The 24,847-nt window shown below is 42.5% G+C and overlaps 1 protein-coding gene across 5 annotated transcripts in view; it reads left to right on the top strand.

The window, feature by feature from the left end:
- The first annotated feature begins 6,557 nt into the window (after nt 1-6,557).
- PCDH15 (protocadherin related 15) overlaps nt 6,558-24,847 on the top strand; it is a 264,399-nt gene continuing 246,109 nt past the window's right edge. For all 5 annotated transcript variants that reach the window (XM_062496847.1, XM_062496842.1, XM_062496846.1 and 2 more), the window contains exon 1: nt 6,558-6,648. In XM_062496847.1, coding sequence (XP_062352831.1) covers nt 6,558-6,648 — 91 coding nt within the window. The remainder of the gene's footprint in view (nt 6,649-24,847) is intronic.

Here is a 24,847-nt window from a genome sequence, read left to right as displayed (position 1 = left end):
TATTGTGTCTTTGCTTTCTAAAAATGCTGCTTCCAAGTGAGGGTAAAATCTCAAGAGCTTCATAACACAAGGACAATGGACAGATGCAGCATCAATGTTCCACTTTTTTTAATGTGTTGGGGTTTTTTTGGGTTTTTTTTTTTTTATGTGGAACAGACCCTGCATCTGGGAGAAGGGAATTGAGGTGGTAGCAGGTTAGATCTTGAAATTTCATCTGAAAAACCTTCACGTTCCTGAAAGGTCTGGTCCAAGGAGAGGAGAACGATAAAATCCAACTCAACTGTGCCAGTCCCAGATCATGAGAGCACTTTAATAGGATTGAATAAATCCAAGAGTCCATAGGCTGAAATACTCATGTGTCATTTGTCAAGAAATGTTGGTGAAATAAAAACCGGAGTAGCGTTTGGATTTTTGGAACCTCCAAAGCCCAAGAAAGAGCTGGATTTGCACTGTAAATTATTCACTGTAGCACCAGCACAGCCAAATATTTGCTTATGCTTGAATAATTCTTCAGGAAAGCATTTAAGCAGATATTTGACTTCAGCAAACAGAGTTAGTCACACTTGCAGCTGAATCAGAGCCAGAACTGGCTTTGACTTGAAGGTGAAGTCTTCCTTCCCTGGCTTTTCTCCTGGTTGGAGAGGGCTGTGAGATGGGATCTGGGACTGGCCATGGCAGGGAGGCTGTGGACTGATATTCACCCTTCCAGGGTGCTCCAAGCTACCAGTGGTGATTGCTGAGCTCCTGAGCCGGAATGCTGGAATTAAAGTTTGTTTTTCTGGTTAAGCCCCAGGTGAGGGTGTTTTCCAGCAGATGTGCTCCACCAGTGAGAGGGACTCAGGGCCTGCGTGTGGGAGGGAGTGTGTGAGATGAGATTCATCTTTCCAGGATGTCCTGAGCTATCAGAGGTGAGCCCTGATCTGGAATTAAGGTTTGGTTTTGTGGTTACCCTCAGGTGAGGGTGTTTTCCAGCAGAGGTGCACCCCCAGTGAGAGGGGCTCAGGACTTGCTAATCAGCAGTAACCCCCCTGAGGTATTTAATTGAATTAATGGATATGAATTCCATGCCAGGTGAGGTGACTTGAGGGTTGATCAGCATTGTGAGGCAAAACAGAGTTTGGGTTTTTTTGGTGTGTGCCCGTTCTTTGGTTAAGTCATGTTTTAGAAGCTTTTTGCTCATGTCGGCACTTCAACAGAATTGTTTGGGTGACAAAAATCAAACATTTGGGACACGGTTTTTAATGAACTGTAGTTTTAACCAAGGAACACTGTCAGACTCTAAAGCAGCTTCCTTTCCTTTTTGGCTTCTGTTAGAGGCTTTTTCCTGCTGTTTTACTGGAATTTCTGATTTATTATGGCACCAGTTCTCCAGAATAAGCATTTGCACTTCCTGTTTTATGTCTCCAAACTTTAAAAGAGTTCAGCCAATAGGTAATAATGATGAACTTTATAAAAAAAAAAACAAAAACAAAACAGTCCACTATAATTTTTCCTGTGTTAAAGCAATTGGTGCATTGACCTTTAAAAATAAATACTTTTAAAGATTTATCACAATTGTAGGGTGCAAAGAGCATCCCCACTAAGCAAAATGGGGCACTCCTGATGCTTGAAGAAGTTCAGGCTTGTTGTGTAAATAATAACACAGATATAAATGAGTATTTAATTCCTTTTTAAATGTTGAGTTACTCATCCAGCCACAGCAGTTTCTCAGGAACCATGGTTTTTGACAAATATATAAAATAGCAAATATTTGTTTATATGTCTTAATGAATTAATAATGCTCACTTAGGGATTTCTGTTGAATTTTTTCAGGGCTTCAAATCCACTGTAGGAGCAGAAACTGCAAAGTGTTTGCCTCCAAATTGTTTTTAGATTTGCTGCTCGTGGAGAACACTGAGAACTTGTTGCTGGTGGCAGTTTGGGTGGTGTGGGCACTTCCACAGTCCATGTTTCCTCTGGAATTGAGTGTGGATGTGGCAGTTCTGTTGTAAGGGAGCCAATGGCTCTGGCTTGTGACAAGCCTGGCCCTGTTGGAAGCCTGAAGCTTGGGAGTTTTCAACTTTCTGTGCTTTCTGACACTGACCCTCAAATGAATGCTGCTTTTGACTTGAGGCTTTGGAGAAGGCTCCAAATTTGAGTGATGGAGTCACTGGTGTGTAGTTAGAATAGAAGTGTGTAATGTCACATGGTGAAGGGTTTGGAGTTTAGGGTTTTAGAATATAGTAATAGGTATGGGACAAGATGAAAGCTCTTGAGTGTTGTCTCTTCTTCCTTCTTGTTCCTTCTTAGTTTGAAGTGGTACTTTTTAAATTGGATAGTTAGTACTGCAGTGCAGGTCACAGGTGTTTGGTTATTGGGTCGAAAGTATAAGTAATATAGATGTTATCTTTTAATTCAATAGTTGGCCTTTAAAAGACCTTGTAACTAGCTAAATCTACCTCCATTTCCTCACTTTTGGCTTGTTAGCTGGAAGTATTGCAGAACTCTCTGTACTTTAGATAAGAATTAACAAACAACCAAGTCGAAGCAAGAAAATCTATCTCTCGAGTTTCAATCCTGACTGTGAGTGAAGGCAGAAGAGAAAAGAAGCCAGCCACTAATATGTGGTACCACTAATATGTAGCTACTAACACGGCCCAAAATGTAGATTTTTTTTTTTTTTTGCCCCCTATTGAATTCTTTCAAGTAGTCAAGAAAGATGTGGAGCTGTTGGAACAAGTCCAGAGGAGGCCTCAGAGATGCTCCAAGGGCTGGAGCCTCTCTGCTCTGGAGCCAGACTGGAAGAGCTGGGGGTGTTCACCTGGAGAAGAGAAGGCTCCAGGGAGAGCTCAGAGCCCCTTCCAGAGCCTAAAGGGGCTCCAGGAGAGCTGGAGAGGGACTGGGGACAAGGGATGGAGGGGCAGGACACAGGGAATGGCTTCCCACTGCCAGAGGGCAGGGATGGATGGGATGTTGGGAAGGAATTCCTGGCTGAGAAGGTGGTGAAGCCCTGGCACAGCGTGCCCAGAGAATGGCTAGTTCTTTTGAACCCCCCTGCTCCAGATTCTAATGAATGCAAGGTTTTAAATCCTGTAATGACACCAGATCTAAAAGTAAATAATTATTGGAAGTTACTGTCGTATTATTGTTCCTCCAAATATATTCAAAGTGCTTGGATGTAATAACTCATATTTAGATGGGTTTTGTTTTTAATTTACCTTCATAATCTCTTAAAATTTAAAATTAGAATATTTTTCAGGAAAATAGTTAATCTTGTAGACATTTTGTGTGCTTTTACATTACAGATCTTCCTTCTGTCATCAATTCATAGTTGTTCCTTGCCCTGTCTGGAGTTCAACCTCATTTCTTAGAGGTTGTCAACCTTTTGGCACTTTGTGGTAAATGGTGATTTGTTCTGAGCTATTTTCAAGTTAGCAGAATCATTTGAACATAATGGCTTTATTTTCTGTACTTTATACTCCTGGTTTTTGGGAGCTTTGTTTGTTTGTGGTTTTTTGGGGGGGTTGTTTTGTTGGGGTAGTTTTGTTTTGTTTTTTTTTTTTTTTGGGGGGGGGTGGGGGGGTTGTATTTTTTTCTTTTTTTTTCTGGTAAAAATTGAAGGGACAAAATGGGATTTTTCTTCTGTTGTAGTTCAGTTACATACAGGGCTGCTTATTCTGGGAGCAGCAGTATTGCTATCCTTGTGGTTTAACTTGACATTTCATCAGAATCAAAAATAAATCTGTCAAGATTCTGTCCTAAAAATCTCTCAGGAGAAGACTCCACTCAAGGGTGTCAGCTGAGCTCTGAATAACTTTCTAAAATAGAACATTGTGATTGGAAAGCTGGATTTATTTTGTTTTTCAAGGTTGTAAAATCAAATATCAGAGACCTCAGAAGTGAGTTCGTGCACTTCTCTTTAGGTCTGATAACACCTAAAATCTGTGGTTGGATGGGATATTCCTTAGACTGACCTGAAGTCAGGAGTCTCTGACTGAGGAGACCTGACCAGGAGTCTCCTGAACTTCTGTATTCTGGGATTCAAGGTGTAAAAGGTTGGAGGCAAATACCACTTTAATGGAACAACACAGCTTAAAGTGGAAAAGCAGCTGAGCCCACTTCCTTCAGGAACTTTTGTTAACATGGGAGAAAATAGTGTTGAAACAGTGAGAAGTTCCCATCCCCAAAATTCCCAGGAGGTTTGATAATGATGATTAATTGGAATCTATTTGGATAATGTGGAAACAGCCTTGATTTCCAAGTAGTCAGCAGGAATATATAATGGTAAAAGTATTTTTCTTTTTCTGAAGGTGCTGTTACACATTCCAGAATGACTTTTGAACGGGCTAAGTGGAAATTTGGATGACAGTAACTAAATGAGCATTTTGGGAAGGAGAAGGGAGGGAAAAGTCCCTTTTGAGCAATTCCAGTCTCCTCTTATGTGGGGATAATAGTTCCTTTGGGAAGAGTCTGGAATTCTCCTTTGAGCTGTCTCTAACTTTCTGTTTTGCCAAAAATTCCCATTTGAGCTGTTCTTTCCTCTCTGAGGTTGTTCCCTACCATTCCCTGAAAGAAGCAGATAGTGAGGAGAGGGGAGCTGGGTCTCTTCTCTCAGGGAATAGGTGAGAGGATGAGAGGAAACAGCCTCAAATTGTGCTGGGGGAGGTTTAGGTCGGATATTAGGGGAAGGTTCTTCATGGAAACGTTTGTGAAGCACTGGAAGGGGCTTCCCCAGAGCAGTGGTGGCATGTTTAAATGTGACATTTGAGAACAGGGCTTAATGGTGACCATGGTTGGACTTAATGACCTCAATGGTCTTATCCAACCTTAAGAATTCTGTGACTCCACAATTCCCTGCTGGAATTTGGACAGAAACAGCTGTAGAAGGGCAAGGAAAGGGTAGGAGGGTGCTTGACGTGGCTTGAATTCCTGGGTTCTGTGAGCTGGAGCTGCTCTGTCAAGACAAACATGGGTCTGAAATGGAAATGAGCAGTGCCATGAGATCTGTGCTGGGATGGCCAGCTGAAGTTCAACCTGGAATTGCTGCCTGTTGCAGCCTGCACCAACCTCCTGCTGCTGGACAGCTTAGGAAGAGTCCAACTTGAGTGGAATGGTGGAGCTTGGAAAGGCCTCTCTCCATCCTTAAACCCCGGATGAGAAGTGGACCAACATATGTGGTGTAGAATTTGAAATGATTTTGCTGCTGCCCTTTATTTCTCCAGAATGTTGGTGTTAAAATCCAATAAAGTCACCTGCAATCCATGGCTTTTACCAAGGGGAAAGGAGTTGTGCTGGGTGTGAGGGAGCCTCATAAATCACAGGATAGAATCATGGAATTTGGGAAAAACCTCCGATGTCCTGGAGATTCCGCCCATGTGAGCTGCCTTGCAAGCAAACTAAATATATATATATATTGTCAACCACCTAGGAACTTTAAATACTTGAGTAAATATGAGCCACTCAGGTTTATTACCTGTCCTCCTTCTCCTGTGGGAAAAACCGCACAGGTTTTCCTTGAAATTATTTGCAAGTTTGTTTGATTTTTTAATAAATGCAGCTCGGTTTTTTTTATACATTAACTTGGTTTATATTGCTGAAAATCTCTTCATTCCGTGCTCTTGTCACTGTTATTTATTTTCAAGCTTTTTAAATTTGAAGGAATATTTTAAAATATTTCAATTCTGGGCTGCAGAATTGTGCTAATTGTTTTTATTGGAACCATGAACCAGAGCTTTTTTAAACTTTCTAATGTTTCATTCTCTAGGTATGCTCTGGAGTTCAGCCAGACCTGTCCTGAGGATTTTAGTGGGGGATTTTTTGTATGTTTGGGTAGTTTTTGTTTGTTTGTGTGTTTTTTGTTTGGTTTGGGGGTCTAGAGGGGGAGGGAAGGGGGAGGGTTGTGGGGTTTTGGTTTGGGTTTTGGTTTTGCTTGGGGGTTTATTTTTATTTTTTGGGGTTGTTTGTTTGTTTGTTTTGCACATTTGTTGTTGTTTGTTTTTCTTTGTTTGTTTTTTAATTTTACTTTGTTGGTTGTGGGGTTTTTTTTGGCCTGGTGCTGGTGGTGTTTCTCTCATTTTCCTGGACACAGCCCAACAAACCTGTGTCCTTAAAGAAGGCCAACCTCAGGGATCATTCCCATTTTTCCTAGGCAATGCCTTTGAATCCCAGGTCATTCTGGCCTTTTGCAGTGAACCCTCATTTTAACCAGAGCAATTTCTCTGCTACAGTTGCTTCTCCCAAGTACCTGAAAGCAGGAAGGATAACATAAATTCTTTATTGCAGGGAAATCATAGAAATCAGACCTGGTTTAAGCCAGAACCTTGCATTTTCTTGAGCTGGAGGGCTGTGCATGCAGTTATCGAGTTAATGAGTACACACATCTTGATTAATGTTAATGATCCTCTCCTTCCTTATTTTATTTATTCTTTGTGACTGAAGAAATGTCATACTCTTAGAGACTGCATAACTCCTATGTATTACCTGTGAAAGAGTGTAGAGGCTCAGATTTGTGCAGGTTGAGTAATAAATGTGTCAAATCCCTCTTTTCCAGCTCTGCCTTGAGTGAAGTTTGACGGAAAATGGTCCAGCAGCTTTGTCTCTGGAAATGGTTCACAGTGGGGATAGCACTTGCTGCTGTCCTGGCATGGGCTCTGGCTCAGAATGATGAAGGTAAGGATTTGGCTGAAGGGGTGGAGCTGTGGGAGGGCTGGGATGCCTCTGGAATTTCATTGGAATGCTTTCCCACCCCCCTCCCCCAGAATTACTACTTGAAGAAGTAGTTTGGTAGGAAAAGAAGTTACAAGAAAGAAGGGTCTGAGTGTGTTTTGTGTTTCGTGGCCTCAGCATCTACTGATGATTGCATTTTCTGAAGCTGTTGGTTTACCAGGCGAGATAAAATCTTAAGTTATGATTATTCAGTGTTGGACTCGAGCATAAAATTGGTTTTGTCTTATTCATTGTGCAAGCTTTAACCGTAAACTTTACTTTGTAAATCAGCAGTTATGGTTGGAGCAGGAGCTTGAGAGAATTGTTAATGACCAAAAACTTGGGGAAAAAAATTCACAGTGAGGATTTTCTAGAGAAACAATACTTCAGGAACCCTGAAACATGGCACCAGTAGTTCGTGGTCCTCCTCAGAGCATCTTGGTTGGATTTAATTAAAAGACACCAGAAACGTGTCCTGCCAGTGATCTCTGGTAATTAAAATTACAGCCCTGGATAACTGATTAGGGTTTATTTCCTTGAACAACTTAACAGCACTGAAGGGCAAAGTCTGTCAGAGTTGTTCCTGAATACTCTTGGGAATAATGAGTGGGATAAATGGAAACAGTGTGGTTTCAGAATGTCTGTAATGAAGTTGCTCATTATCCACGGCATTCCATGTGGGTAGAGCTGTAATTGGACAAATTTATGACTTTGGCATCTGGATTTTGGTTTAGAAACCTCTATTTTGTCAGTTAGGAAGTAAAGTAATTTTGCTTTCATGGGAAGTCTTCAATCCTGCTTTTGAATTATGCTTTGTTTTTTGCTAGCAAGTCAAAAGTCTCTGTTTCTTGCTCTCCTAATTGCTCTCCAAATGTCCTTTTATTCCCTTCCATCCCCCAGCCCAGCCCTGCATTATATTTAATGCCCATAATGTACAAGAAAGCTAATCTAATTTTCTCCATTTTTACACCCTGTCATAATCTCTGTCACTCCTGACACTGAAGTCGACGAGCTGCTCATATTTCACATATTTGCTCTGTGCTGGGGTACAATTAGCTGGATTTTAATAATTTATTGAAGTGGAGGAGTGGGGCTATTAATGCAGCTGAAGGTTGACCTTGGTGGTGGTGGTTGGAGGAGGAAAATGCTGGACTGAGTAGAAGAGAGGCAGTGGGATGGCCTCTGGCATGTCCAACAGTGTGGGAGGACATGGGAGAGCAGTGGGAATAGTTGTGGGAAGCAAAACAGGACCATGGGACAGTGGGGGGTGTGGAGAGCCCTTAGGGGAGGCTAAAAAAAAAAAGGCAGTACTTTTCAGTGGGATTTTTATTTGTGCTCATGCTGGCAGCATCACATCTCACCAAAAAGGCGTCTTTGAGGAGAATAAAATGGGGATTTTTGGTTGAGGAGCCATTTCTAGTTAGGTTTGATGGTGCAGTGTGCAAAACACAGATGGCCCCAGACAGGACAGCAACAATTCAATCTCCTGAAGGAGAAAAAGGGAAAGAAAAGGGGATAGCTCAGTTTTCCATTTCTGTTCCTTTGTACTCATAAGACAAATTCTCAGCTCTGTGTCCTTATCCTAAGATTGTTCAGAATCCTTTTTCCTCCAGGTGATTTAGAAGAAGGGAAGGGCCACCACGCTTTAATGGCAGTGTCCTGTGACAGTAAATACAGCAACTCCCTTACTTCAAAGGGTTTTAAACATAATTTTTGGATGGATTTTTTTTAGCCTGGCTCATGCCAATTTATTTATCACAGAACCAATGCTTGATTTTATCCTTGGTAATGTTCTCTTCTATGGCCTGAACAGGGCAGCTTTGTTATAGTGAGTATAAATTTGCTGCCTCTAGCCAAAATTCTTGTTGTTTTTTCCTGCGGAACAGTTTAGAAATGCTGTTTCTTGAGGAACATGCAGCACCCTGATATAAACTGAACTGATTTCCTCCCCTGCACTGTGCTCAAGAAAGGGTAAATGTAGCTAAAAGCATTTTGGATAAATTTCACAGTGGTGTAATGGAGAAAAAATGAGCTGGAAATGGATTTAAGCCAAGGTGGGGGACTGGTGACTCAGCAAATGGCACCCAGCTAATGAGGCAATGCTTACAGGAATATTTGCTTGGAAATATATTTCTTACAGCTAAATACAAAACTGTGTTAAGGCCTGGGCCTGGAGGAGTTTAGATGTGCAGGAACAGAATTTGTTACCTAAAATACAACATAGAAAAGATGTGTTATTCTAGCAATTGCTATTTCCTACCAGTGTAGTTCTCTTAATAGCAGAATAATAAATACAAATAAATAAAAAATCAGGCTCTGGCAGAAATTATGGGCTGTTTCTTTGCATGCCAATCCTCCATTTTCCTGGTGGGAGCTGTGGATGTTGACTCAGTTTCTTGCCCCTCTTGCTGCGTTTTGCTTCATTAGCTCATAATTTCTCTGGTTCTCATGTTTTATTTGACCTCTCATGTCACCAAATCCTCCCCAGCCAGAGCAATTAATGATGTACCTAAGTAACTTCATCCACGAGTGCCTTGGTCAGGCTGTTTTTTTCCTAGACTTCAGTAGGAAGTTTCCCCAGGATCCCATCTGCTCCTGATGAAATTCAAGCACTTCCCATCTACTGCAGTCCCTTTGTATTCAAACCCACCCCTCTAATTATTAAAAACCTCAATACTTTCTGTTACAGAGTCATGCCATCAATCCTAATTTACTGTTGATGGGTCCATTCAGTGTTTAATTTCAGTTCTTTCATCCTGTAATCCTTGTGTTCAATCCTATGGTGCACCAGAATAAATGTTAGGTTTAAGCATGGATGGGGAATATTGTGTGTACTTTTGGTTTGGTTTTCTGAAAGGAAGAGATCTGGTTTTACAATTCCTGCTGTCATCTCTTCTTCCAAACAGGAGAAATGCTGCAAAGGTTTGATTTTTTTTCATAATCTTTTAGCTTAACTAAAAGTAGAAATGACACTTGTAGCTGTGCAATGCGTGAAATTAGGTCAGCTGAAATCTCTTTTATTTTTCCAGTGCTGCTCTATTGAATTCAGAGGCAAACTCTGAGGCTAAAGGAATCAGGGAGGAGGAAGGTGGAAACACAGGGTCAAATTTTTCCTTTTTTTTCCCCTCCCTAATCCAATGTCTGTTGTTCAAAGAAAAGAAAAATAGCAGCAATTTTTGGCCAGCAAAGAAGGCTGCTGAATTCAATACTCTCCGCACTTTTAAGCCAGACCAAACCAATCTAGCAACAATTATTTGCCAATTAACATATTTAATTGCCCAGCACTGAGTCCATACCTTTCATGAAAATGCAAATATAAGCTTGGGAGGAGGCACAAATAATTTATTCTTAACTCCTAGAAGATGAATAGAAGGCAAAAATAATTCTGATCCCTTTTAAAAAACAAAAGGAAATGTGAAGATCCAGACACAAAATTTGCTGTGGATCTGTTCTTGGGGTTTTCAGAAGTAGTGTGATGGGGCTGTGAGTTGTGGGATCTGTTTCATACCATGGAATCTTTGAAGGGTTTTTGAAGATTTTGGGAAGGCTGCTTTTAACCTAAAGTTATTTTACACTTTTTTATACATGAATGAAAAGAACACCTGAAGGTCCTTATATTTCTCCTAAAGATTTATGTCTGTAAATGAAGAAGAGTGGCAAAAATCCTGAATTCATCTGCTGAGAGATGAGCCCATCCTGGTTCTTTTGTTATCTTGTAAATTCGGGCTGGGCTTGATGTCACCTGTGCCCCACATTCCCCTGACCCAGGGACCTGTTACACCACCCTGTCACACACCAGAAATGGCAATACTTGAGTCCCACCTGAGTTTGGCGTGGAGCCTATGGAACCACAGGATCCTTTTGGCTGGAAAAGACCTTCAAGAGCAGCGAGTCCAGCCATAATGCTGGGGATGAGGATTTCAGGAAGCCTCAACTCCAGAAATCTCCTGGAGTTGTTCCGTGAAGTCATCCCTTCTGACTCACTTGAGGAATAATACTTGTTTATCCCAGAGGAGAAACAGGATGTTGGACTTATTTCTCTTGGGATGTATGGCTAAGAAGGAATGGTCTCTTGATTATTTAATGTTGTTTTTTTTCATCTCTATTTGGACTTATCGCTGTAGTTTTTCCAATCTTCTGGTTTCAGACTCATTTCCTTCCTTTTCCTTCCTTTCTGCTTGACTGTGGAACAAGAGATGAGCCATGGACACCTGCACTGTGGAATATGGATCTTGCTGCTGGCTCAGTGGTTTTGTTTTATTCTGAAAGAAAATTTCACAAAACTGAGGCTAATCAGAAGATTTTCTCATCCAAATATGGATTTCATTTCCTAAGTGTTAAGCAGATGGGTATTTTTTTATCAGAATGTTATAAAAAACATTGAAATGGTCTTTGCCACTACCCCGAATGAGGGTGACTTTTTAAGTAAGACTTTTTTCTTCCTGTGAAAAAACACCACTGTTCACTTGTGCCACCAGGACTGTTCAGCCACAAACCCCTTCACCTGTTTTTCAAGGCCCCCTCTATTAGTTAATGTCTTTATTCAGTCTAACAATCTTCTGCTACAAAAATTCAATCACTGAGGTGCCTCACAAATCACCTTAAGAGGCTATTTTAGAAAGAAAATTGTTTCAGATCTTGATCTATTACTGTTTGGCAGGAAATTAACTGGGGAGAATGCATATTTGAGAATGTGGAGCTCAATGAGGAGAGGAGAGGAGAGGAGAGGAGAGGAGAGGAGAGGAGAGGAGAGGAGAGGAGAGGAGAGGAGAGGAGAGGAGAGGAGAGGAGAGGAGAGGAGAGGAGAGGAGAGGAGAGGAGAGGAGAGGAGAGGAGAGGAATGCCACCAGGTTCTTGCCTGAGGGAAAGTGTCTGTTCTTGGGAACAGGAGTCATTTGTGTGTTTTAAGGGGACTTGCTGCGTTTGGTTGGGAGCTGTACTGTCGATCCTACAGGGAAAAGAGCTCTCATTGATGTTGTTGAGTTGTAGTGGAGCCATTAAGTTCCCCTGTAGAGTTCAGTTCTTCAAAGTGTCTTTAAGTGCCACCAGCAGCACTTTGAGGCAACAGCAGATGAACTTCCCTGTGGTGAAAGGTGAGTTATTCATGAAATGGGGGCACTGAAACGAGGTTCACCTCAGTGAATGTGCAGATTTTAGCCCTGTTAGAAGGGACAGATTATCCTGGGGTCTCCCTGTGTCTGTGCTGGGAGGGGTGAGGCAGGAAGCTGCTTCTAGAGAAGGAGGAACTCCCAGATCCCAACAGCCTTTGAACCACAAGACTCTGTGATCTGGGTAGGAATGAGCCTCTTCCAGGCACTGGACTCCCAGGTATTTTTCTGCTACCAAGATGAGGAAGGGCCTGGAGCATCTCGATGCCCAGGAAAGGCTGAGGGAGCTGGGGCTGTCCAGCCTGGAGAGGAGCCCCAGCTGAGAGGGGCCCTCAGCCCTGGGTGTCCCTGTGTGCAGGGAGGGCTCCGAGCAGGGCCCGGGCTCTGCTGCGGGGGCCCAGCAATGGCACCAGAGCCACGGGCAGGGACTGAGCCCAGCAATTCCCCCTGCACAGGAGGCACAACTTCTTCCCTGGGCACTGCCCAGCCCTGAACAGATTGCCCACAGAGGCTCTGGGCTCTCCTCCCTGGGGCTGTTCCAGAGCTGTGTGCACACAATGCTGTGCCCTGGGCTCTGGGATGGCCCTGCTGGAGCACGGACGTGACACCAGATGCCCACGGAGCTCCCTCCAGCCTGAGCCATCCTGGGGTCCTGTGATTCTCCTACCCATGTATTGGATTGTCTGGATTTTAGGCTATCAAACATTGATGCTCTTTGATTCCCTTAGGATTTAACATTCCTGAGCCATCCCTTGGTGGGGAAGGGCTGTGAGAACTGAGCTGGTTATTTTCCTCCAAGAGCTGGGTTCCTAAAGGTGCTACTTACACCTGGGAAGGGAACTCCTGATGCAGGAAAAGCAGAAACCCCCGTCAAAGTGCCTTAGAACACCTTGTGTCCCGTCCAGAAGAGTCGCTCACACTTCAGGACATGCAGCTCTAACTCCAATGATAATTTTAGGGCTGAACTCTTAAAAATCAACCACTGTGTGTGAGCAGAGCCCCTGCAGTTCTTCAGTCATGAACTTTCTGGTTTATTCTTCAGTCATGAAGAAGTTTTGTATCCATTCTAAGCAGCAGGAGGACTTGGAATGGCACAACCTTTCCTTTCTGGTTTTGACTTCAGCAGAAACACAGTGGCAGCTTAGCTGGGCCACTAAATTTTAGAACTAAGGCAGTTCATAGAAATGGACTCTGTTTCTTAACTAGGAAGCCCTGAAATGTAAATATTTTAACTTTGGAGGAAATCAGGCTTTGAAATTTTGTTTGAGGGGCAATAGTTCAATTAAATTGACTCTCAAAGAACTGAGAGATACGACCACTGGCAGGATTTAAAATCTGCCTCGGTGTCATGTCTTTCATCTCATACTCCACCGGTAGTTTACCTTGCCTGCTCAGTTTCAGTTTTTATTGGAAATACTGTATTTGTAGCAACAGTTTGGAAGCACAGAATTCCTGTGTCTTGCTGACATGGAAGGTCAGAAATCCCTCATTTACCTGCTGCCCCTGTCATGTTACTTTCCAATCTCCCTTCTTATTTCTTCTTGTCTCAGTCTACCACTAAGAATTACTTTCTGAATCCTTACGAGAGACTGTCACATGTGGACAGATAAACTGTGATAGAAACTGTCTCCCTCTTAATGTGGTTTTAATCTTTTTTTGGTTTTTTTTTTTTTTTTTTTTTTTGGTTTTGCTTTTTTTTAATGAGAAGTAGCTGTCTAAAACAAGGCACAGGAACTGAAGCTTGATCAAAACTTGATATTTGTAGGATCTGATTTTGACATAACAAGAACAGACTCAGGGATCTGTCCGTCAGGGCACAGGCTCTGTGTGCTCTGAATGACTTCAAGTGCTTTGGAACTTCCTTGTGGATCGTGATTATGGACTCTTCCTTCAGAAGGCTTTAAACAGGGGTCTGGGTTTTCCAGAGCCTCTGGACAGTATGGAATTCTGCAGGAGCAGGAGTTCCTGCCCAGGGCAGCACGATCTGTGTCGAGTTCTGGGCTCTCCTGGCCAGAGAGAGCCCTGGAGGGGCTGGAGCGTGTCCAGGGAAGGGAACGGAGCTGGGGCAGGGGCTGGAGCCCCAGGAGGGGCTGAGGGAGCTGGGAAAGGGGCTCAGGCTGGAGAAAAGGAGGCTCAGGGGGGACCTTGCGGCTCTGCACAACTCCCTGACAGGAGGGGACAGCCAGGGGGGGTCGGGCTGTGCTCCAGGGAACAGGGACAGGACAAGGGGAAACGGCCTCAAGCTGTGCCAGGGGAGGCTCAGGTTGGACAGCAGGAGGAATTTCTCCATGGAAAGGGTGCTCAGGCCTTGGCAGGGGCTGCCCAGGGAGCTTTGGAGTGCCCATCCCTGGAGGTGTCCAAGGAAGGGCTGGATGTGGCACTCAGTGCTCTGGGCTGGGGACAAGGTGGGGATCCCAGCTGGGGCTCGGTGACCCTGCAGGGCTTTCCCAACCTCAGGGATTCCATGATCTGTGCTGTTTGTGCAATGGGAGCCATCTCCTGTGTATGGGCAATAATCCTAAGGGCTGAACTCCCCCAGCTCAGTTTCATGCGTTCATTCTGCAGTGATCATGTTCACATTAGGGCATCATCACTGCTCAGCTGTTGTCTGTCATTAAACACAGGCAGGGCTTTTTGTGACTGAAGCTCATGGAAACTCTGGGATTTTACATGGAATGCCCATGGTGAGGTAATATCTGGGGATTTGAACTGCAAACCCCAAAATCTCCCAAAAAAACCCCAAACCAAACTCTTCCCCCCACACCTTTTCCACAAACATTGCTGTAATTTTTGAATGCCCAGGTGTGATCACTCCTAGACAAACACTTTCTCTTTCATCTCTTCTGGAGAATTTCTGTTGGAAAACAATAATTTTCCTTTTTATTTTTTCTTTTTTTTTTTTTTTTAACATGGTGAAAAGAAAACTTTTGGGTTAGGTTGGAAAAAACAGTAAAGGGAAAAAACCCTCTATGCTTTGCAGTATTTATTAGACAGTATATTGAGGCATGGTGAGTTTTACATTGGCAGGGAGATGAACAGCTGATATATATGTAGGCAGAAATCAAATGTTTAAATAATGCCAAATTACCCTGCTGCGCATTGCTAAACATGACTGCAAATGGGAAGAGCCAAGGAGGTAGGGAAGGAAAAAAGGAGAGAAATGGTGTTCTTAAATTGTATTAGAGAGAAATGGGATTTCTCTGCAATTAAAGGCTCAGGTCTAGTCTGAATTTTCCTGAAAAACTGATTTGCACAAGAAGGGGGTTGTGGTGTGAGTCTGTGTTTGCCTCCAATATCATTTCAGTTCCCTTTTGTGAATTTAGTGGTGCTCTATGATGACTTCTCATTTCAGGAACATCTTAACAGTGTTTAAGTTCAAGGAATTGTAAACTCTCAGGCATCTTTAAATGTTCAGAGTGGGAGACCATAGAATCCCAGAATTACTTAGACTGGAAAGGACCTCTAAACCTGGTATTGATCCCCAACTTGTCACCAGCCCAGGGCACTGAGTGCCACATCCAGCCCTTCCTTGGACAGGGATGGGGACTCCAAACCTTCCTGGGCAGCCCCTGCCACATCAGACATTTTTTGGTTCTGTACCAGAATATCTTGTTTTAGTCTTTGATTTATAAGATACTGATGATTTTGCCAGAAATATTGATGCAACATGAAGTATTTGAATTATTTGTCCCTTTTAACAGGGTATCTAAAGGGACAGGAGTTAATGATTTGACCTGCTGGCCAGGGGATAATTTCACACATATCCTGCCCATGGGATAATTTCACACCTTATTTGTAAGCAGAGCTGTTTGAAGGCAATTGTTCTGTCCCAGAGGGGAACACAGAGTGTTAAATAACTTGAGCCTCCTTCATTTGAACATTTAATTCAATCACCCAGCTGGTCTTAACTTAAACCAGGGTTTCTGGTGTTGCCTGCTATCTCTTCTCTCTGTGACCATTTGGTCAATGCAGCCTAATTGTGTTTCTTGAGAAGTGGCCAAGCCTTTGATTTAATTCCAAATAATACAGTGCAAAAATTGGTTACTGCAAAATCACAGGAAATTTTGAAAAAAACTTCCAGGAAGAAAATAAAACCAAGGAAATGAGAGTTTTTTATTCTACATAATGGTGCTGGATGAAAGTTTCTGGTGTTTACATTTGATTTTCTTAACTTCTTACATAGAAACAATGGATTTTACTATTGTCTTATTTTACTACTGTTAAGAGATTTTACTCTTTGCAAAAATTTCTTGACTCCTCAGACTTTTTGTTCCATAAAAATTGTTGGGGTCCTGCCAGCTGAACTATTATAAAGCTCAGTGTGCTTCTGTTTTGTTCATAATAGAAGTTTCACTTCCACAAGTCAAAAACTTCAGCTTAGCTCATTTTTCAGTGTTTTTTTTTTAATCCTTCTAAGTTTCCCTTTACTATTTTTCATAGCAAAACTAATTGCACAAATCTGGGTAGTGTTCTTTGTGACTTTCTGATAATTTGAAGGGTTTGGTGCAAAATATATTAAAAAAAAAAGGCATTTTGTAGGGAGGGACTTTTCGTGAAGATGTGGAGTGACAGGGGAAGGGACAATGGCTTTAAGCTGGAGGAGGGCAAGGTTAGACAGTATTTTGGGAAGGAATTGTTCCCTGGGAGGGTGGGCAGGCCCTGGCACAGGGTGCCCAGAGAAGCTGGGGCTGTCCCTGGATCCCTGGCAGTGTCCAAGGCCAGGTTGGATGGGACTTGGAGCAGCCTGGGATAGTGGAAGGTGTCCCTGCCCATGGTAGGGGGTAAAACTAAAAGTCTTCCAGAAGTCCCTTTTCAGTCAAATTATTCTATGATTTTGTGCAGTTACTCTGCTGTTGCACAGAGAAACACAAAGGAAACAGTTTCTTCAATGCTTTGGAGTGTTTTGAAAATTTATTTTGGATTATTTTATTGTTGTCTTTGTATTCATGATAAATATACAGAGAACTCCAAGTTAATGCTCCTAATCCATCTATCAGACAAAAGCCTCTTCTCACTCTGTAGCTCTGTGCTCCACAGGATTCGCTGCTGCCCCATTTAATTGTACTGGGATAGATTTCCTACGAGGACAAAGGTACTTTGTGAGTATCTCATAAAAATAAGATCTTATAAAATATGGCATTTCAGTGAAGGGGAAACTATAAACAAAATCTCTATCAACAGAGCCAGCAAAATAACATCTCTGAGTGATTGATGGCTGCTGTGGAAATAAATTCAAGGCTGCAAAAATTTCCAACAGTTGCATATGTTAGAAAAGATAAGATATATGGGATGTTCAAGTACAAATGATGTGCAAGTGCATTTTTTGTATTATTTAAAAAAGAAAAGAAAAATCCCCAGAAATCCCCCCTCAAAAAAAAAGCCCCAAAAACCCCAAAAACAAAAACAACCAAAAAAAACCACCACCAAAAAAAACTCCCACAAGAAAAACCCCACCAAAAACAAACCCAACAAAAAACAATAAAGGGTGAAACTGTAACTCACAGAATGGGCCCGAATGTCCAACCTGGCCTTGGACACTTCCAGGGATCCAGGGACAGCCACAGCTTCTCTGGGCACCCTGTGCCAGGGCCTGCCCACCCTCCCAGGGAACAATTCCATCCCAATATCCCATCCATCCCTGCCCTCTGGCAGTGGAAGCCATTCCCTGTGTCCTGTCCCTCCATCCCTTGTCCCCAGTCCCTCTCCAGCTCTCCTGGATCCCCTTTAGGCTCTGGAAGGGGCTCTGAGCTCTCCCTGGAGCCTTCTCCTCTCCAGGCTGAACAATCCCAGCTCTCTCAGCCTTTCCTCCCAGCAGAGCTGCTCCATCCCTCTGATCATCCTGGAGCCTCCTCTGGGCTCTGTCCAGCAGCTCCAGGTCCCTCCTGTGCTGGGCCCCAGGGCTGGGGCAGCTCTGCAGGTGGGGTCTCTACTGCAGAACTCATCCTGCTTCTCTGTGTGTCTCGTGGCTTGGAAACAGAGTTTTTCTTCAAAATGCTCTGGAATAATTTCTGGGTGAACAGTAAAAAAAAAAACAAAACAGAATGATTTTAAAATGTATATTATATTGTGGTTGAGAAGTAAATGAGGAACACTGGCCCTGGGCTCCCAATGACATTGAGGGTCCTGTGGCCCCTGAGAACAGATGTGGCCTTTTTTGCATTTGCTCTTTGCAATCTCTCAAAGGTTCCACCGTTGATGTCCATTTCTCAAACTTCCAGTGCCCAACCTGCAGGAAAGCAACACTGTTTTTCATTTAATGAGCTCGGGCATATGAGCAATTAAGAATGTGTAATCAAATGGAGCTAATCAGGATGACACAGCCTTGTGCCTCTGCTCCAGTCAAGTGCTCCTCATATCTCCAATTTGATCTGTTTAGGTGACAAAATCGATGGGGAGAGTGGCACAGGGAGTGGTTTTACAGCTCCAGGGGTTGAGCATTTTGGTTTCCAAGGCTTGGTGTTTTTATTCTGCTCAGGAGATGGTGATTAACAGGTGAGGAGAGGCTCTGCTCGTGCAAGAAACCTGATGGTACCAGGGTATTTTAAATATCATTGAACTGCTCGGTATCCACATAATCAGCCCCACATAATCACTGATCCCACTCTTGTCTGCTGTATAAAATAGTAATGAATGAACTGTCAGGGAAAAGCAAGCTGAATGGCCTCAGATAAACAACTGGTTTCTGGTTCATCCAGAATTAATCCCACCATGAACCAGAATCTTGACCCCAACTAAAACCAGCTTCTAATTTTAAACTTAAAGAACATGAATCACAGATAGAAAATAATAAAGAACTTCCAGAGCTGTGCTCAGTTGTTTTCGCACCAACCCAGTGGGTAGAACCTTTGTATAATTAAATACTGGAGGTCTGCAAAGAAAATACCTTATCTACTTGTTCTTCCCATGCAATCAATGGCTTGGGATTTATTGTGCAGCTGGCTAATAGAAAATTAATCAAGCTCTCCATTTCAGCCAGCCTGGAGCTGGAGCAGAGGCTGAGAAGCTCCGTGTCAGGTGTGCTGCCTCTTTATCAGTGTCTGGGGGTGAGATAAAAATCAAAAAATAGGGCTTCAAAAATGGAAAGGAATTAGGAGGGGAAGAGTTTGGGCATTACTGAACACTAAGAAGACTTTAAATCCTACAGAAATACCCGTGCAATTGCTGTCTCATCTGCAGGATTATCTCCTGTGCTATTTCTGAGGGGAAAACCTTACTGCAAGGATTTGAAAGCTGCCCTGAATACTTTTATTTCCAGCTATTAGAAGTGAAACTGAGTCTAGCTTTAGGCATCACTTTGTCCTCTTGCTGGTGGCTTCTGTGTAGTTCATGGGTCCAAGTTACTCATGTATTTTTATGAATTATAATTTGTGCAACTAAGAAAAAAACATTATTTTTTGCTGCCCATCATTGTTGATGGAAAACTTCCCTGGATGTGCACCAGTATTGGGCTGACCCAGCAAGGACATCTCCTAATCCTGTCCTTTCCAGGCAGGTGCTGCTTGGAGAAGGGTTTTATGAGTCCTTAGGTCTTTGGAAGGATCACTGATAGGCAGAGGTTGAGATTCCTTTGGCACTTCCCATTTTCCATAGGAGCCAAAACACTGAGCAGAGCAGAGCTGTATCCTTACAAGGACAGATGATCAGTCTTAATTTCTGCCAGCAAATATCCTCCTCTACTACTACTATTATTATTATTATTATTATTATTATTAATAATAATAATAATAACAACAACAATAATATTTTTTATTTATTGTCTTTCCAAGAGGGAGCTGAGTTGCATTTTATGCTAATTTACATTTGTAAATTTAAATAAAATTCGTGTACATAGGTAAGCAAATACAAAATGCAAGTTCAGCTTCTTACCAGCACCAGGAGCAGAATTTATGATTTTTTTTCCTGCCATTTCATAGAGTCATTGAGGTTGTAAAAGCCCTCCAAGATAAGGGAGTCCAATCTGTGCCCAATCCCCACCTTGTCACAAGCCCAGAGCACTGAGTGCCACGTCCAGACACCTCCAGGGATGGGGACTCTATTGCTGCCTTTTAGGGAATGATATTTTTTCCATGCCTTCAACTCTCCTGAGAGTGGAGCCAGACAGAGAGATTTTGATGGTAATCAGGACGTCCTGTAAGGTGTTTATTTTTGAAGGTGTTTTCTAAGGTGGTAAAGGTGGAGAAGTAAATATTTTCAGGCTCTGGAGTCAATATTGCAAGGAATATGAAATGTCTTTTCCAATGCAGCAGAAATCCAGCAACTCTCTCCTTGCAGTTTACCAGTTGGTTGATGATAAAGGTTTCAGACAGAGGATGAACTATACTTACACTTCATTTTCACAACGTTATTAAAGAAAAAATAAGCCACAAAAAACCATCCTGACTAAAGTTTCTGGAAGGAGTTTTTTAGTGTTTAGAGGCTGGAGAGTCCACACAGCATCATGAGTGATAGGACACAGGGAATGGCTTCCCACTGCCAGAGGGCAGGGATGGATGGGATTTTGGGAAGGAATTGTTCCCTTGGAGGGTTCGGCAGGCCCTGGATCCCTGGAAGTGTCCAAGGTTGGACTTTGGGGCTTGGAGCAGCCTGGGATAGTGGAAGGTGTCCCTGCCCTGACACTGGATGGGCTTTATAGTCCCTTCCAACCCAAACAAGTCTGGGATTCCATAATCAGCCTCTCTGATTTTGACATCACTTTTTGGGAATCCTTCCCACATGGATGCTTGGGAGCACTGTGAGATGACAGGTGCTGATTCCAACAGTCCTTTGTCCCATCCCATAATTCCTCCCTCACAGAGTTGCTTTACCAAGGAGATACCTATAAACCTTCCATTCATTAAAATGAATCCTAAATTGGTTCAAAGGCAATCAAAGGCTTTCACTATTTTGAAATTTCCAGATAGTTTTGGATTTATAGGGCCCAAACTTTCCAAAGATGAGGATAAGGAGATTTTGGCAGGAGTTAGAGAGGATGCCAGAGATCTGTTCTTCCATCTCAGGATGTGGTTTGTTTATTAAATACCTGCCTAGGGGGAAAAAAAAAAAAAAGAAAAAAAAGAAGAAGAAAAAAAAGGTGTAAGTTCCCCCTTCATGCTTTTCACTAAAAGGTTCTTCTAAGATAAAATTTGAAGTACTGATTTTGCATTTCTCCTTTCTCACCCTGCTTTTTTTTTTTTTTTCTTTGGGGGGGGGGTGGGGGGTTTGGTTTGTTTTTTTTTGCAAAATGGGAGATATTTTGTGAATTTACCTGAAAACGTGAATAATAAACTTTGGGACAGGAAGCCAAAGCACATCTCCTCTAACACACTGTGGTGTGGGAATGATTTTAATTATAAAACTAAGATAACCTTGGTTTTTACTCAACAAATTAGATCTCCAAAGTGTGCAGCTCACCAGGAGATCCACAAATAACTCTCTGTAGCTCTCCAGCACTGAAGTCCTCATTGCTTTCCTAATTAAATCAGGCTGTTTGAACACAAGCTGGCTCTGGGATGGTCAGAAAGCAGCTCAGGCTTCAATTATTGAACCCATTGGACCATGATTAATTAACAGACACTTCCAAGGGTGACACTTCCTGTGAAGTCTCCTTATTCTGGGTTTTTCATGGACAGGGGACATGCAAATGGCTGGGATTCAGGAGCTGCCAATGTCTTAGGTGCTTTCACCTTTTCTGAGTGGAGAAAGGACCTTCTGCCTGTGACTGTGACAGGAGCCTGTTTTCCTTTCACACCTTTGCACCCTGGGAGGGCAGCACTTTCCATGTCTTTGGCTGAGTAACTTTTCCATCCCTGACTTTGCATCAGCCCCCTCTGTGCAAAATGAGGTAACTTCATGAAGCCACAGGAACTCCATTTTAAGCAGTAAGTTCATTCCATGCCATTTCCTGGGTTCTGCCACGGCATGTCTGCCTGGAAATGAGCTTAAAACCAATATTTTGGTCCTTTGGGGGCCTTTTTTCTGCTTGTTAACTTTGGATACTTAAAATCTATAAGCCTTGCCAAAGCACAACATCTTGCCTTGCCTCATGGCAGAATTCAGTGAGAATTAAAATCATGGTTTAGTTAAGACACGGGACCAAGGTCCAGCCTTTAAACATCCGGGTGAGTCCTCAGTGGTGCAGATGATTGTTCCTGCAGGGATGGAATAGAGAATTCCCTGGTTTCAGGCAGGTGATTCAGGGCAATCCCATGACTGTAAGGTGTGTTCCTCTAGAGCAGTGTTGCAATTTTGGGGAAAGACAGAGGAGATTGCATCGTTGTAATGGAGATGCACTTGTGCCAATCTGTTTATCTGGGTATTTTTAGCAGTGTCTAAGGGAGAGTTTGAGGAGCTGAGGGAACTGAGTGTCTTTTAAGACAAGGGGGCGTCTTGGGATGGCAAAGCCATCGTCCTCTCCTTCTGCCACTGCTGCTTGAGGTCCTGATTAAATTACAGGAAGGTGTTGATCAACATTGCCTTCATTAGAGATGTCAGGAGAGAACTATTTATAGGCACAATATGTAAATCTCCCCAAATAGGTAGTTAATTCCCTGGAACACAAACAATCCTAGGAGTGGCAGCTTAATTAGCACCCATTTTCCTGGGTTACCTGCTGGAGACTGGCGCCAAGGGGAAGGTTCTGAAATTATTGGAATATTTATAGCCTGGGAGAAGTGACTTCAGAGGAGGAAAATTAATTGTTCTATCAGACACTGACAACTTGATCCATTTTTTTAACAGCATGTGGTTTTTGCTAATTTTTAAGGTTGAGGGAAGGGGTTTAGAATCTTAAAACCCCAAAGTAGGAGGTTTCATGTCTGTGTAATTCTTTTCTACACCAGTTTATAAGGTGCTGCTTTTTAAAGGAAGCCACTGAAATCACAGCCTCAAAAATACATTCAATGGTATTCACATGGTATTTAAATATTCTAAAATCTGACACCTGTTTTTACAAAGAATCATATTCCTGTGTACATATCAAAATTCCATGGAGGTTTCTTTCCCTAAAATTAGTTTAAAAATTACTTTTAATATTTCTTTCTCTCAACTTGGCTCATCTCCATCAGTTCTGTGGAACACAAATTGAGGTTTTTCTGTGCCTTTTGTGAGACATATACAAGTCTTGACTGAAATAGGAGAAACTCTTCAGGGCAAGATGAGAAGCCTGATTATTAAATATGATTTTCAACCTTAATATTTAACCTAAGGTGTAAAACTGAGAAATTTACCCTTTAGGAACAGGACAAGAGTGAATATTATTGGCTCACTTCATGTTTCAGGTAATAAATGCTGATTTATTTGATTTTAAAGAAATTCCAACAGTATTCAATGTTTGGTGTATCTCCAGCTGCTTTTCCCAAATTGCTTTTACTACTGGTATTACAGAAGTCAAAATTTACTTTAAAAGTTGCTTATAGTACCAAGAATGAGTTGAAGGTCCAATATTAGAAATTTTTCATCCTCTTCTATGAGAGGAGGATGAAATGCATTACAGGCATAATAGGGAAAATGCAATCCCAACAAATATTGAAAATAAGATGAAATTTGAATACTGGGGTCATAGGAATGGTTAAAAGCAGGTTTGATCACCTTTTGAAAGCACTTCTGAAGATATTGCATCTTCTCTTAACTCATCTAGTGTTTTTTAATGGTCTTAAAAATGGCTTTTGGTAATCGTAATTTTAGTTGCTGCTTGGTATAGTATCATGTTTTTATATGCTTTACAGTGTTTTCAGGTACAAGTATGATTTTAAAGACTCCTGTCAACTCCAAAACTGCTTGTAAAATGGGGAGCTATTTAAATCTAAAAGCACAATGTCTGAACAAGGGATGGCTCTGCATTCTTCTCGAGCTGTAAAAATAAAATAGCAATGCACAGTGCAGGCAGGGCAATTTGCACGTCTCAAACTCTTTAGAGATACTGTGTCTGTAAATAAAATAAAGGGAAAAAAAAGGTGAAAGTACGGCAGAATAAAGCCACAAAATAAATTGACTGATCAGGCTGTGTGTCCTGAAATAGAATAGGAGCTTTTCATAATGGTCTTTGTTTGCTTTTTGTCCTTTTGGCACTGGATTGTCCCCCAGCCTCATGTTTTTTCCAGTTCAAACCAAACCCAACCTCAAATTCACCTCTCCCTCTAGCCTTGAAATGCCTGAGCTCCAAATTTTAGAGCAGGACTACTTAACTCTGATCAAAGCACACAAACTCTGGAGGCTTAAGCAGGATCTCAAATGGGTCTGAATCAAGTTCAGGTTTGCTGGGGTGTCTTCCCAGACTCTCCAATTAGGGATTTCTCTCAGGAAGAGCTGAAAATAGTCTGTGAAAGCCCTTCTTATGCCATTTTCAATGCAGAGCCATGGCAGCACAAGCCAGCTAATGTAAAAGGTTATGCCAAGCTCCTCTGAAACTGCCCAGCTGTGGAGCTGAATGCCCACACAGGAAACAAGGCAGGGCATTTTCCCCTGAATGGGGTTGCTTAGTTACTCAATTTAAATGTATGGCTCTATGCGGGTCTTTATGAGGACCCTCAGTCTGTAAATTGAGTTTTAGAGACTCTTTCATGGCTGTGTTTTCTCCCCTGAGTGTTCCCTGCTGAATGGAAGTGGAGGTAAGGACAAAGCACTGCTTCCTTCAGGAGCAGCTGGGGCATTTTGGAGAATCAAGTGCAGCTGGAAACAGCAATACCTGTTCAGGCAGAGAGAGATGTGAGGTGCTTTAACTCAGCCTGCAAGAATTTCCCTCCTTGCCTCTCCAGTTTGGAGAAGCCAGTCTTGCTTTCCCAGGCATCGCCAGCTCCCAGAGCATTGCTGGATGTTTCAATCCACAAAAGACCTCAGGCTGCAGGTTTTAGCATTGACATGCTGAAGTTGTGAGTGATGGAGATTTCTTGACTTAGGCTCTCTCAGTAGCTTGTCCCATCACCAGCCACCTCAGGGTCACCACTGCCCTCATGGCACTCGTTGTGCTGGCAGGGTTTTAGTGAATCTGTGCAGGTGTTCCAGCCTTGTTCCATCCTGGATCTTGTGTGTTCCACAAACGCAAACTCTAATTACCAGCTGGCAGTCAGGCAGAAACCAAG

This window comes from Cinclus cinclus, chromosome 7, assembly GCF_963662255.1.
Source record: "Cinclus cinclus chromosome 7, bCinCin1.1, whole genome shotgun sequence".
Lineage (NCBI taxonomy): Eukaryota > Metazoa > Chordata > Aves > Passeriformes > Cinclidae > Cinclus > Cinclus cinclus.
Note: the sequence above shows the minus strand (reverse complement) of the source record. Positions and strands in the feature narration are given on the sequence as shown.